Raw genomic sequence first — 13,534 nt, forward strand, 5'->3', positions numbered from 1 at the left:
TTCATGACGAATAATTTCAGCCGTACGACAGACGACGCGATTGTTTATTTCTTGAAAAGAAAAATGGCCATTATGATTGTATTAAGACTTCTTGATAAATTAGATAAAAAAGTTGCAAAAATAAAACCTTTCTATGAAAGGAGGCTGTACTATCAGAGTGGCGTGTAATGAAGATTGCATGTACAATGCTATTTATGTGTATCAGATCAGTCCATACCATTATAATTTATATTAAACTAAACTGAATATACCAACGAAGCATGTGTTTATACGATAAAACAATCAATGCCCACATGTCGAGCTGATATTTTGACGTTAATTTGGAAATTCAAAAAAAGGTCATTCCACCTGCCCGACTGAATGAGCAAGTCGGGTTCTCTCTCTCACTCATCCTTTCTCTCTCTCTCTCTCTCTCTCTCTCTCTCTCGATCAGCTGTCATGTTTGTTAGAAAGTTTAGATTCAGAAGAACCAGGAAAAATCAATGATCAACTGTAAGCTACTTGAACGATTTCTGACATATCTACCACGCGCCTTATACAACCCGTCAATCAGAGATAGATAGATAGATAGATATATAGATAGATAGATAGATAGATAGATAGGTATGTAGGTAGGTAGGTAGATAGGTAGATATATAGATATATAGATAGCTAGCTAGATAGATAGATACACAGATAGATAGATAGATAGATGGATAGATAAATAAATAGATATATAAATATACGGATAGATAGATAGATAGATAGATAGATAGACGCAGTGCATGTACAAAAGTACATATTACAAGACATTATTGCCATAGGTTTTGCCGTTCAGATTGTGGATCATCATGTTTGTCACTAATATTGTTCTCATTTTATTATTATTATTATTATTATTAGTGGTATTGATATTACCAATAAACAAATACAATTATGTCATTGCATTAGTAGCAAGTCCGACATGATAAAAATACATTTTCTAGATTATGGACTAATGCATAAACACGTTTTCATTATCAGAAACATTAATAAATAGTTGTCGTCGTTTCTTACAGAAACTGCTACGATTCGTTTGTTCCATCATAATTGCATGTAACCGCCTTAGGTCATTACCATCACCATTTATAGGACGGAGATGCAGACCTGCATCTAATAATCAGACTGAGAAAGTGTGTAGAAGTGAACGGAGAGTACTTTTCACTAAGAAAGCTCTTTGTTGTACAGGTCACGTAATTTCAGACCTTTGTAAATACCCCTCGTAGCTTTGTTTGAATAATCTTTGGTGGCGTTTTTTTTCACAACATTTCATTTAGTTCGTATTCATCTGTGCGTGTTCATTGAACAAATAAATCGTCACTATCAACGGGAGTACTCATATAAATTGTTTGTGGTCATTGGATGAGAATATATCTCTCCATATATTATAATTATTGCATTATATTAATGTAAGTGCGTCAATCCAGAAGTATTGCTCATTAGTATTATAGTAACTAAAAGAAAGAAGCGAAAGAGACACGCCCTTATTAAAATAAAATAAAATCTGTTGTCATTTGCGGGGATAACATATTCATGCAACATTGTTTATTGTTCATAAATTTAAGGATTCGTTATTTCAGAAATCGTTATTTTTGAATGAATATCTTCAAGGCAAAAGTAGAAAAGCTTTTCGAACTGGACAATTATCAATCGTTCCATTATAAAAATAAATCGACTTTTGGTTCGTACAAAAAGGGATCAACTGTATATTTGGTATATTAAAATACATAAATGCAAAGTAAGTAATTACTAATTTGTTTCAATTCCTCGAAAATATGGAACCGTTCAAAGTATTTAAATCAAATTTATCAACCAAACTGTTCAAAGTTTCCTTTAGCTATTTATAATTTCCCGTTTTGAATATTTGTAAACTTCCAACGGAAACAGTGTGAAGAATATTCGTATATAATGGTACATAAAATGGTATAAAATCGGCAGTTTTTATTACATTTTAATTTTAAATCGTAGAATATCAGATACTGCCTAATCACTTACGCAATGTAAAGAAAAAGCTATATATATATATATATATATATATATATATATATATATATATATATATATATATATCTGTACCTATCTCTGATGATGCTATTCTGTCAATCCGATTTCAGCTAAATGTGGCATTGAATTAATATTTACTTCATTGTGAGGTTTAATGACAATTTGTGTAAAACAAAGTCTCCGGTCAAAAGACGCACATTTAATAAGGCTACAATTTGACAAAATATTCCCCAAAATATTCAAAAAAACCCATTTTCTCTAAGATAACAGATTAATGTCGAGAGAAAGTTGTTATTTACAAATTTTCTTATACTTAGATGTGCATATATTTTTTCGTCAAATATAGGAATGTTTTGTTCTGTCTGAAGAAGACACCTAATTAAATTGACTTATAATGGATGCCTACTAAATTGGGCGAAATAACAAACGGTGTAACAACGCCTGCGTTTGAAATACAAAAATCTAATGTTAATATTGTAGGCATTAATTGTACTGATTTCTGAACGTACACGAACGGAATTTCAAGAGACAAAAAACGCCCTATGCCTTAGTTTTAAACGAAAACTTCATTTAATTCTAATGTTCAGAGCCAGCAGTGTACTGAGACATGAGCTTGCGAAATATTATCCAAATCGTGTATTTCCAGTAGCAATCATTTCATTCTCAAAATCAAATTTAGGATAATTTTCCCTTCCAGCCATAATGCAGACACTCTTGTTTTATACACATATATAAAAGTCAAGCTTTCCAGGTGTAAAGTTGCTTTTTCTTAACTATTATATTGCTATGATCTGTTAATACAGTTTCTTAAGAACGTAAGCAAAAACAGCCTAAGTTGCACTTCACAAACGTATTCCCTTGGCAAATTAAATTTTAGATTTTGTTTCCTACCTCGGGAAGTTCACAAAACAACGATTTAAACAAGGCCTATTTCAAGCATTCATATTTTAATTCTGCTTTCACTCTGTAATGGGGCTATATAAATCAAACTTGGTCGGTGGTAGCAGGAATAGTTTTTAAATACGCCATTGGTTTTGTAAAATACAATTAAGAGGAGACAAACAGTCCTTAAAAATTAGATTCAGCTTTGGTGTAGTAAGGTTTTTTTTTAAGGTCACGTTGACATGGGTAATGAGACGTTTCAAACAAAGGATTTAATCATCATTCATTTGCCTCGATTTATACGAGTTTGGTTGATCTCTTAACAACATTCAAAACATCATTGGCTATATTACGTAGTAGAAATGGGAGACAATTATCTTTCCAAAGGATACATCGAGGTAGCCAACAACAAAACGTCCAGTCGTCATGTTACCAGAGTACAATATTATTTAAAAGAACCATGCATTTTAGAAGCATATGATTATGACAGGCTATAACCTCTTTTGAAAATTGCATAACAGATTCAAGAGTGACAACTTTCAGTCATATCGCTACGATATGTGCAGTGTGGCAGTTTATAGCGATGTCTAGCACTTGGGCAACATGCCGCAGACATGTAGCATGATGTCCCACCCAGTCACCTTATCTTAACAACAGGCCGAGCAGTCCTAACACTAACATCTTAAAGGTGAGCGCCAAGCGAAGCAGGTGTTACTACCCTCGACCTCCCGCATCCGAGGCGGACGCTCTAACCACTAGGCGACCGGAGCGGTTCTCTCTAAGACAGGAATGCTGCGTGTTAAGTTATGGTAGAAAATAAAGTGAGAACAAACTATGTAGAGAAGGATTATGATGATGCCATTTGAACTATCGAGCTGAAGAAACCTGAGAAACAATCATTTTGTATACCAATGACTGCAAAAGCTGCTATAGTTTGCTTCTTAAAGTAGTGGCTGAGCCAGTTAAAAACCACACATTCTGCTACATATTTTATTTACACTATACAAAGAAAACTACAAATAACAAACTCCCTAAGACAAAATAAGCATGAGAACATGTTCATTTCTTTGCAGCTGTTTTCATTACAGTCTCAATAATTTCTTCTGCAGGTAAAACAACCCACATTTCATGCCCTTTATTAATTAGTTCCTAGATTAATATATTCATTACTAAACACCTGCACGCCGGTGAGTTATAATGTTGACTTAGTTTTTGTTGAGACAAATATATAGAACTGTGTACACACAAGTAAATATTATTAAAAAGTACACAAATGTAAATATTAACCATGTTAAATCATCAACAATTTATAATTCAGTACTAAATATTAGTGGGAATTAGTGGGAATTTAAACATACTTGGACTCAGATCACTATGTGAATGCCCAAGATTGTAAATAAATCAGATGGTTGTTTAGTCGAAATGTGAAACAAATTGTCCAAATTAAACAATGCATGACTGAAATACTAAACAAGTTCCTTTAATTCTATTGATCACTATGTCAAAGAAAAGTGGAAATATATGACAGTACATGCATTGTACAAGTATATAGAATTGAATTGAAAAGAGAGCATAAAAACTGAAATACTAGTGATTATGGGCTGACAAAATTAATCCACCAGCAATTTCAATAATGACTAACAATTACATTCATTATTTCTCTTCGACCATATAAATAATATTCTGTTTCCTGCACAATGTAGTTGTGTATATTTCAATACATTGATGAACTTGTGCGAGAAGCAACGACTTTCTTGAACAGAAGTCCCAAGTAGAATTTGGCTGCATTGTGATGTGGGCGGATTTTTAATGATTCTCTTAAGCAAATAAATGCATTTCTGGGTTTGTTATCCTGCATATAGCAATAAGCAAGAACATTTAATGCCGTGTCTTTATGTTGAATATCAGGCTGTGTTTTGATCACACGTATCATGTTGGCCATAGCGACCTGTTTGTGTCTATCCTTCCCTTGTCTAATGAAATTCAGATACTGGAAGAAATAAAGACACATAAGTGAATCTAACACAGCCCAATCATACCAGAAATGTTCTATTTCATTTCTTATCCCCGGTGGTGTTCCAACGGACCTGTACATCTCCATTCTCAATGGGATAGGTGTTATAGAAATCTCTGACTGGAGATAAACCACGATAAAAGACACCTGGTTCTCTAGCATTTCTTCAACAGTATAAATCTCATTCAAAATCTTTTCAATGTATGCCTGAACATTACATTTCAATATACGAGTGGGATGTCTCCCCCATGGCGATTTTAAGAACGTGTACCTCATGCGGTTATCACAAATATCCTGTAGACATATCTCTGTCAGATCATGTTTCTCCAGTACTATTCCCAAACCACAAAGTTTGAGTCTGACTGAGGTAGCGTCACTGTGCATGCCAAGCGAAAGGCACCGCATAATGAGAGCTAAAAGATTCTCTACATTTTCCCAGCAAAAAAGACCTGCATTTTCTTTGAGGACAGAAGCAAAATAAAATCCTAGCTGAGAAAAGAGAATCATCGTTATATACTTCAGTGGGTATTGCATGACGTAGGGTGCATATTTAGAGGCATCAGCGAATCTTGTTAGATAATATGTCAGACTTTGATAATTCTGGGGAATCGTCCTCATCATAGTATACCTACAGTGTGCAACAGGCTCTAAACAGAGTAAATAATCACGCATTCGATCAAGAATGACTGCTCTCTCAAGCTGTAATTGGTAATGTTCCAAGCTGCTGAGATCATCAACAAGAATGCGTCCACTATTACAGCATTCTATCCTACATAAGAATCTAAAGTCAGAGAGAAGATGTTCTAGTATCTGAATAAACTTCATCCGTGCCATGCCGACTATTTTTCTATCGTATATGTTATTCGTGACAATGAAGTAATCAAGACAAAATCCTGCAATGGCCCACTCGTACAACTGTCTGATGCAAAGGATGAGACAACACAAAAGATTTTCAGTGCACCATAATTCAGTTGGTGTTCTCTCCCTCATCCACAGCATACGAACCTTGCAATGAAAGCTGGAGAAGGCATCTTCAAGCACAGGTTCAATAAATGTTTGCTTTACCATTTTCAGTAATATGTAGACTTTCATTACTGTGTCTCCAAAAGACCTTAAAAGGTCCCTTTCAGCTATAGAAAATGATAATCTCCACTCCAAGTCTACTTCATTGCTGCTTGGATGTCCAACAGGTGAGGCGAAACATCCATATTTCCAGGTGTTCTGTATCTGAATAGGTTTAGGCCAATTATTTAATCTACGACGATGAAACCATTCATATCCCTCACGTGGCCATTGTGAACATCTAAAAGCCTTGACACGGTCAAAAGATATATATTCACCTTGCTCACGCGCTGCAGGACCGTTACGGTGTCCAAGGTCATTAAAATGAAAATTTGTGTTTGGCAGTACAGATACACCGAATAAATCTAAAGTAGTGCCAAGATTGGATAATGGAACAGGAGTATTATCTGGTAATATTCCAATCGGCTGTAGCTTAACATAGCCAGGATGCGTTTGTCCATCCTGTAACATATAGAGATAGCTCTTATCTGCCTGACCGTCAGACAGGTCTGTGATTATTTTTATTTTATTATCCTGATACAAACAATCTACATCCGAGTTTAGTCCAGGCCCTGTGGATCCCTCTCCTCTACTCCCAAACAGATAACACCTAGGAAAAGATGTCAAAAAAGTCGCCTCAGTGGAATGGAATACATCACACGTAGTAGCAGCCATCACCTTCCTCTCTCGATCTTTCAATGAATATCCGACCCCATCCAGGATGTTTGATAGATGATGAGATACAGCATAGCAAAATTCTGGGTACTGGTGGTACATATTTCTCTGAAGACAGAAAATATTTCTAAACAAATACTTCAATAATTGTGTTCAAAATTGATAAATTGAGATTTAATACTTGAGTGATGTAATAATATTATGGTGATTATATTATTATTATCATTATTATTGTTATTAATATTATAATAATAATAATAATAATAATAATAATTATTATTATTATTATTATTATTATCATCATCATCATCATCATCATCATTATTATTATTATTATTATTATTATTATTATTGTCACAAGATGAAGCCGGTTTGTTACTGGATTATTGAAGACACCCAAAGCAACTGCACTAACAAATGTTTATAAACACTGATTAGATATTAACAAATTTGACACCATTATAAACAAAAAGATAAGGAAAATTATAAAGTTCCTAACAGGGCACTATCAACAACAAGTACCTCAGCGAGAAAACTCAAACATGAATTTAACGAATGGAATTTTAAACAAGAATTGAGTTACGTCCTATCTCTGGTCAACACATACAAGTATATGGTCTACACCCCAATATAAACAAGGTCTTATTAAGTACCAAGGGATAAAGGGATATGTATGAATTGATGAATGTATCGATCATATAACAATATTGAAAAAAGAATGCATGAAAGTATGCATCTATCGCTCATATTACGATATTGAAATGGGAATTATGAATCTATCGCTCATATAACGATATTGAAATGGGTATGCATGAAAGTTTGCTGAGATAGCAATAGTGAAAATAATTACATGGAACACGTAATATGTATATAACTATCGTGGCGCACATTTGACATCCAAGATGTATCTCCGGTTCCACTCGCTCCAGTCAATGGTCAAAAGGACGTCCACACATGGTCCATCCCTCTCGGTCTTTTAAAGGATCCCTCGAGAACCCTCACATTCAACACAGACCCAATGGTCGCGAAGCCTTGGGCCCTCGCATCGAGAACACCAGTACACTCTTCCGAACCAACGTCACCAGACATTGCGTCCACGTCACAACAAACCACAGAGTTATTTGACTCTACATTACCAAACCATATATAAGGCAGCTGAAGTTATAACTAAACCGTGAAGCACATATGGCACGGTTAAGTGCTTCTGCATTGTTAGATGTTGCGCATGTGCGCACATGAATTCGTTATCCATTACATTAATCGTTCAATGCATGCAGCATATAATTAAATTCAATTTGTATGTTTAGCTACTACAAATAGCTAACTCGATCCAGACTATAGTATTTCTAATATCATGACGTTGTAAAACCTAGGTATTGACTCTGTAGAATTTAGAATAAATTCTAAAACGTCTAATATATGAAACAATTCTGTCATAAAACGAATAGTAATAAAAAATACAAACTTAAATTTGAATACCTCCACAGCTGGAGATTTGCTCCCGTAAAGAGGCAAGCTTCCTGACAAGACTAGTAGTGTAATTTGTGGATAGAGAGTTTTCTTTATATGTAAACTAGCTGCGCAGCTAGGTACTTAAGTGTTCACTGCAGGTAATTTGAACATGCAGCATGGGTTGAGTCGCGCTCAGTATTTCAAAATAACGAGCAGGAAAAAATAAACCACCATCGGGTGACGGTGTAAGCGTCAACGAAACCCGGGTATATTTTTTATCACATATACATATTTATATACATTATACACAATTTCATGACATTGACTCCCCCCTTTAAAAAAGGGGAAACACATTTAGAAAAACACGGAATTGAACCAAAAATACAAACTGAAAATTTGTTTACATTTGTAAAAAAAAAATGCGATTCACACTCTGCTTAAGTAATCGGCCCCTACGTTTTCCGACCCTTGATTGCTTCGATCCGGAAACGATATTGCTGCAGAGTCAATCCCCAACGCATCAGTCTTCTATTTTCAACTTTTGCCTTGTTCAAATTTATGAGAATCTGATGGTCCATTTCAAGGACAAATTCCTTTCCGAAAAGTTACGTGTGGAATTTACATATACCCCACACCAATGCCAAACACTCCTTTTCGATCACGGATTAATTTTGCTCCCTAGGCAGCAATTTCCTACTAGCATAAGCTATTGGTAATGTCACCCCCTCTTGCTCTTGTAACAAAATTGTTCCTAAGCCCGTGTAGAAAGCATAAGTTCTCAAGATGGACAATTTTTTAAAATTCTGGTGACTTTAGGATCGGTGTACTGATCAATCTTCCCTTAAGAGCGTTGAAAGCTCTTTCTTGGCATGAACCCCAAGAAACTTCATTGGGCTGCCCCTTCCTAGTTGAAACCGTCAATGGTCTAGCTATAGCGGCGAAATTTGGAACGAACTTCCTATACAAACCTATCAACCCAAGACACGATCCTATCTGTTACTTGGTTTCTGGCCTAGGAGCGTCTTTGATAGCTTCAATTTTGCCAGGGTGTGATTTTACTTGCCCTGACCCACTTACTAGATTCCAAGTTAGAATATGCCATACTACACTTGGAGGGTCTTGGTGTGAGATATGCCTTGCGGAATCTGTCGAACAAATCGACTAATAAACTAACATGATCTTCCCAGATTGAAAGTTTCCACTTTATTTTTACCAAGTTTCTCGGGTTCTCTGGGTCTCTGATCTTTACTTGATTACCCCCCTTGTTATCCCTTGAGATCACATTCTGGGTAGCTCCCTGAGCTTCGGCAAAATGGTCTGCCTCGGAAGCCATATCAGAGATAATATTGAAGGACTTTTCCCTCAGGAATAAATACAATTCCTTACCACAAGTTTTAACAGCTGGTCCCTAAGTAAAAAAAATCGGTAAGGCCTTCGAATGCCTTTTCTATCCTGCCACATTCAATCCACCGCTGAAAATAATTTCCCGTCCTACTGACAGACTGGGTGAATGTCTCTCCTTTCTCGGGTTACTATATTTAAACTTTTGGCGGAACCTTTGCTCTGTCAACTCGTATCTCTTAAGTAGTGCCTCTCTCAACTCGTCATAGTTCAATGAGTCGTTTATGGGTAGACGAGAATACACATCTAGCGCTTTACCTATAAGTAACGTGCAGAGATGGAGCGACCAATCATCGTTTTTGTCCACTTCTGGATGGTGGCATATCGCTCAAACCTATGTAAATAACTATCCAAGTTATCTATGTCATCTTCAAAAGGGGGCAGTTATGGGCTTCTTAACGTTGACTCTTGTTGCCTATCTTTCTTAGCCTCTAATAATTCAAATTTCCTTTTATCTTCATTTTCCATATTAATATCTTCCAACTCTGTTTTTTTTTTCTAACTTTGTTCGTTTCTCCCTTTCTAACTTGCTTTCCTCAAGTTCTCTTACCTGCTATATTATTTCTCTTTCTGCTTCCCTTTCCCACCATATCTTCTCCTCTGAATACTTCTATCTTCTCTTTCTCAAATACCATCTTCTCCCTTTCAAATGCTATCTTTCTTTCCTCAGCCTGCTTTTCTAGTTCTCTCTCCTTTACCCCTTGATCCCTTTCCCGTGCCTGCACCTCCGAAACAAATTTTATAAGGGTCTCCCCATCATACCCAAACTGTTTGCCCAACTCGACTAGAGCTTTGCGTGACGACATAATATATACTGTATACTGTTGATAAGAACACCAGTCCTAAGTGCACTGTCATATAACACATTAACATATACAATTTTAGGACTACACGAACCAACCATTTATTCCTTCTGCATATATATATATATATATATATATATATATATATATATATATATATATATATATATATATATATATATATATAGAATATATGTATAGTATGTACGCTGTATCAATGATATACCACGAGATGTATGCATTTTTCATTAAAAGGAAACTTGGCTTGCCCGAGTTTCCTTTTAATGAAAAATGTATACAGCGAGTGGTATATCATTGATACAGCGTACATACTATACATATATTTTATTTATACCACATCAAAGGTTTCATTTTATATAGGAGATAAAACTGACGGCCACAAAACAGCGCACTTTAAGGGAGTGAACTCTTCACAACCCCTCGCATGTATGTACGCTCAAAAAAGAAGTTCTGTAGTTATTCATAATTTCCTGTACACTTCATTCATATTAATTTATATATGTTTCCTTTAGCAACATTAATGAAATTAAAACACAAGGCTGATAGTTAACATTCAAAATATTTTTAATAATGTGCATGCAACCATTGAATTTGCAGCGTTCATTGTCATGAACAGTAACAGTGCGGCCATTTGCATCGATAGCAACCGTACGATTCGAGCCGGAAATGTCAAAATAATGAAGGAACAATAGGTAATTAAACAATTTAACCCTAGCCACATTTCATTGATATCGTTTATGTCCATATTTCGCTATTTCTACTGACTGTCAGTGTCACTTTTAATAATTCTCCTACGTTTCCGCTGTGTGGTCCCTGTTTGAGAATTCGCCTGTTGAAAGTTGACCCAGTTAAGGATCTCGTTCATGTTTTCCGTTAGGTTCATAAGAAACATATTTTGTACGGTGATGTTTGATCCGTAGAATGGGTTGCTGATAATCTTATTCTGCTGAATATTACACGTTTGGGAACTTGATATACTGCAGTCTGCAGCTGTGCAGCTGGAAATTTCTTTCTTGTGGGGGTGGGGGTTAACATCATCATTACTTGGGTAGCCGGTGTTACTCAGGTAATTGGAGTACGTCTGTTGTTGTTTTTCACTAATGTTTGAGTAGCTGTTTATAGACTGCACGTTTTTGTGGCCAGAAATTTGCATGACATCAGTTGGGGTAATGTTTTTTTTCTCTTAACTTCTGAATGAATTACTTGCGGCTACTTGTGTTTGTTAATTTCTTTCTTTCTGTAATATTTGCCTTCTCTTTCATCTTTTCATGATGCTTCCAAGTTTGTTAATTCCAACGACTTGTTTCCTAAACCATTTTGGGTTTGTCGCTGAGATTGGCATAGTGTTGGGCGCAATATAGAAAGGATCTTCACGTTGACAAAAGTGTGCTGGTCTTAGCTCAGCATACCGTTTGTAGATCGCAAGTGGACCTCTCTCTTTGTTGTTTTTGTTTTCATACATCTTAGGATTAATATCCCTGATGTCCTTGACATTATCTCCTGTTCTTGTTTTTGTCTGACTTTCATTGAGTTCAAGATATGCAAGGCCATTCACATTTTTCTTTAGTGTAACATCCTCCCATTTCAGATTGTAATGTTCAGTCACTCCCCTCAAACCAAAATGTACAGAGTTGTTAAACCACAATGTGTTAACAATGGCTTCAGGTGTTTCCATCCCCATTAGTTTTTTACTATACAAGGCATTTATTTCTTCATCTGTGATCGGTTGACTCCGATTGGGTTCATTTCCTTTTCCTTTAGATTTTAAATCTTTTTGCTTAGCCCGAAGAGCTTCCTTTGTTAATGCAAAATTTGTGTCTGTTCCTCTCATGATTTTACTTGCATATTTCTTGATTTTAAGGTGGCGATCAATGGAGCTGATGATGCTTCTGAAGCTGTTCGGTTCAAACTCAGATCCATCTTTTCTCCTAACACTCAATATAAAACAAGCCAGGTGCTGATCCAATTCAGATGGGTTTATCTTGTCTAACTTTCTGAATTCATTTTTTGACTGCAAGAATTCTGTCACTAGCCTTACATCAAAAGTGTCTTTTTTAAAGTGTTTGCATTCTGCTTACTTTCTATAAATTTCAGTATATCATCAGGCTCATGGTGTACAAATCTGTCTTCCCTAACGCAATGATCATTTTCATTTACAAATGTCTCAGCCATGTCTCTATCAAACTCTCCAATTAGCTCACAGTTTAGTAGATTAAATTTTGCTTCTTGATCTTGCTCCTTATCTGATGTCATTGTTTTCTTTTTTCCACAGAGTTGCAGTGTTTGATTTTTGCCAGAGGGAGAGACTTGAAACAGCAGTGTTGACAGAGATGACAACAGACGACACAGGGTGGAGCTCAGTAATATTTATTTCCTGAATTGGGTATTGTTGGTTATTGTATATAAAAATGTTAGTTTCTATAAAATATTTTACAAGAAAACCATTATCTTGTTATTTTTTCCTTTTTAAATGTAATATTACAAGAAATTCATATCATGTTTAGAGAGTATAATAGCAACAAAAACATCTTCATTATGCGTATTCATACGCCATGGGCAAATCACAATTTGATATACCAACACTATTGGTATATCAAGTTGCTTTATACCAACACTTCAAAGGCCACGCTATTTTTAATGGATGTGGTATAAATATATATAAATAGATACATACATACATAATAAATAAATGGCAAATAAAACGAAATATGAGCGAGGTATTCGCTCACCCGCCTGAATTTATTATTGTCAGGAAGGTCACAATCTGAAACAGATAACTGAAAAAACTTACCGGAGTCAAGACATATGCAAAATAACGTCCCTGCTCCGCCTAATCCACTAATCCCACTTCTGACACCATTTGTCACAAGATGAAGCCGGGTTGGTACTGGATTCGTGAAGACACCCAAAGCAACTACGTTAAAAAGATGTTTATTTATAAACGCAAATTAAATATTAGCAAATCTGACACCCTTAAAACAATAAGTTAAGGAAGATTATAAAGTTCCTAACATGGAACCATCAACAACAAGTAAGTCAACGAAGAAACTCAAACATAGATTTAACGAATGGAATTTTAAACAAAATGTGAATTACGTCCTTTCACCGATCAACAAATAAAAGTATATGATCTGCACACCAATATAAACAAGGTCTTATTAAGCACAAGGAATATAGGGATATGTATGAATTAATGAATGTA

The 13,534-nt window shown here is 35.5% G+C and overlaps 1 protein-coding gene across 1 annotated transcript; it reads right to left on the reverse strand.

Moving 5' to 3' along the window:
- Positions 1-3,880: 3,880 nt before the first annotated feature.
- LOC149770847 (uncharacterized) lies at positions 3,881-13,259 on the reverse strand. Its single transcript, XM_089949031.1, has 2 exons — positions 13,124-13,259; positions 3,881-6,763 (listed from the first exon to the last, which is right to left on the reverse strand). The coding sequence occupies exon 2, from the start codon at positions 6,755-6,757 to the stop codon at positions 4,619-4,621; it is 2,139 nt and encodes a 712-aa protein (XP_089805157.1). The 5' UTR covers positions 6,758-6,763; positions 13,124-13,259; the 3' UTR covers positions 3,881-4,618.
- Positions 13,260-13,534: the final 275 nt, after the last annotated feature.

This window comes from Sinohyriopsis cumingii, unplaced genomic scaffold, assembly GCF_028554795.1.
Source record: "Sinohyriopsis cumingii isolate HCF-2022 unplaced genomic scaffold, ASM2855479v2 utg002260l, whole genome shotgun sequence".
Taxonomy (NCBI): domain Eukaryota; kingdom Metazoa; phylum Mollusca; class Bivalvia; order Unionida; family Unionidae; genus Sinohyriopsis; species Sinohyriopsis cumingii.

Bases quoted from the DNA above. Each gene is read 5' to 3' on its own strand.
- LOC149770847 (XM_089949031.1), bottom strand. From the start codon at position 6,757: ATGTACCACCAGTACCCAGAATTTTGCTATGCTGTATCTCATCATCTA.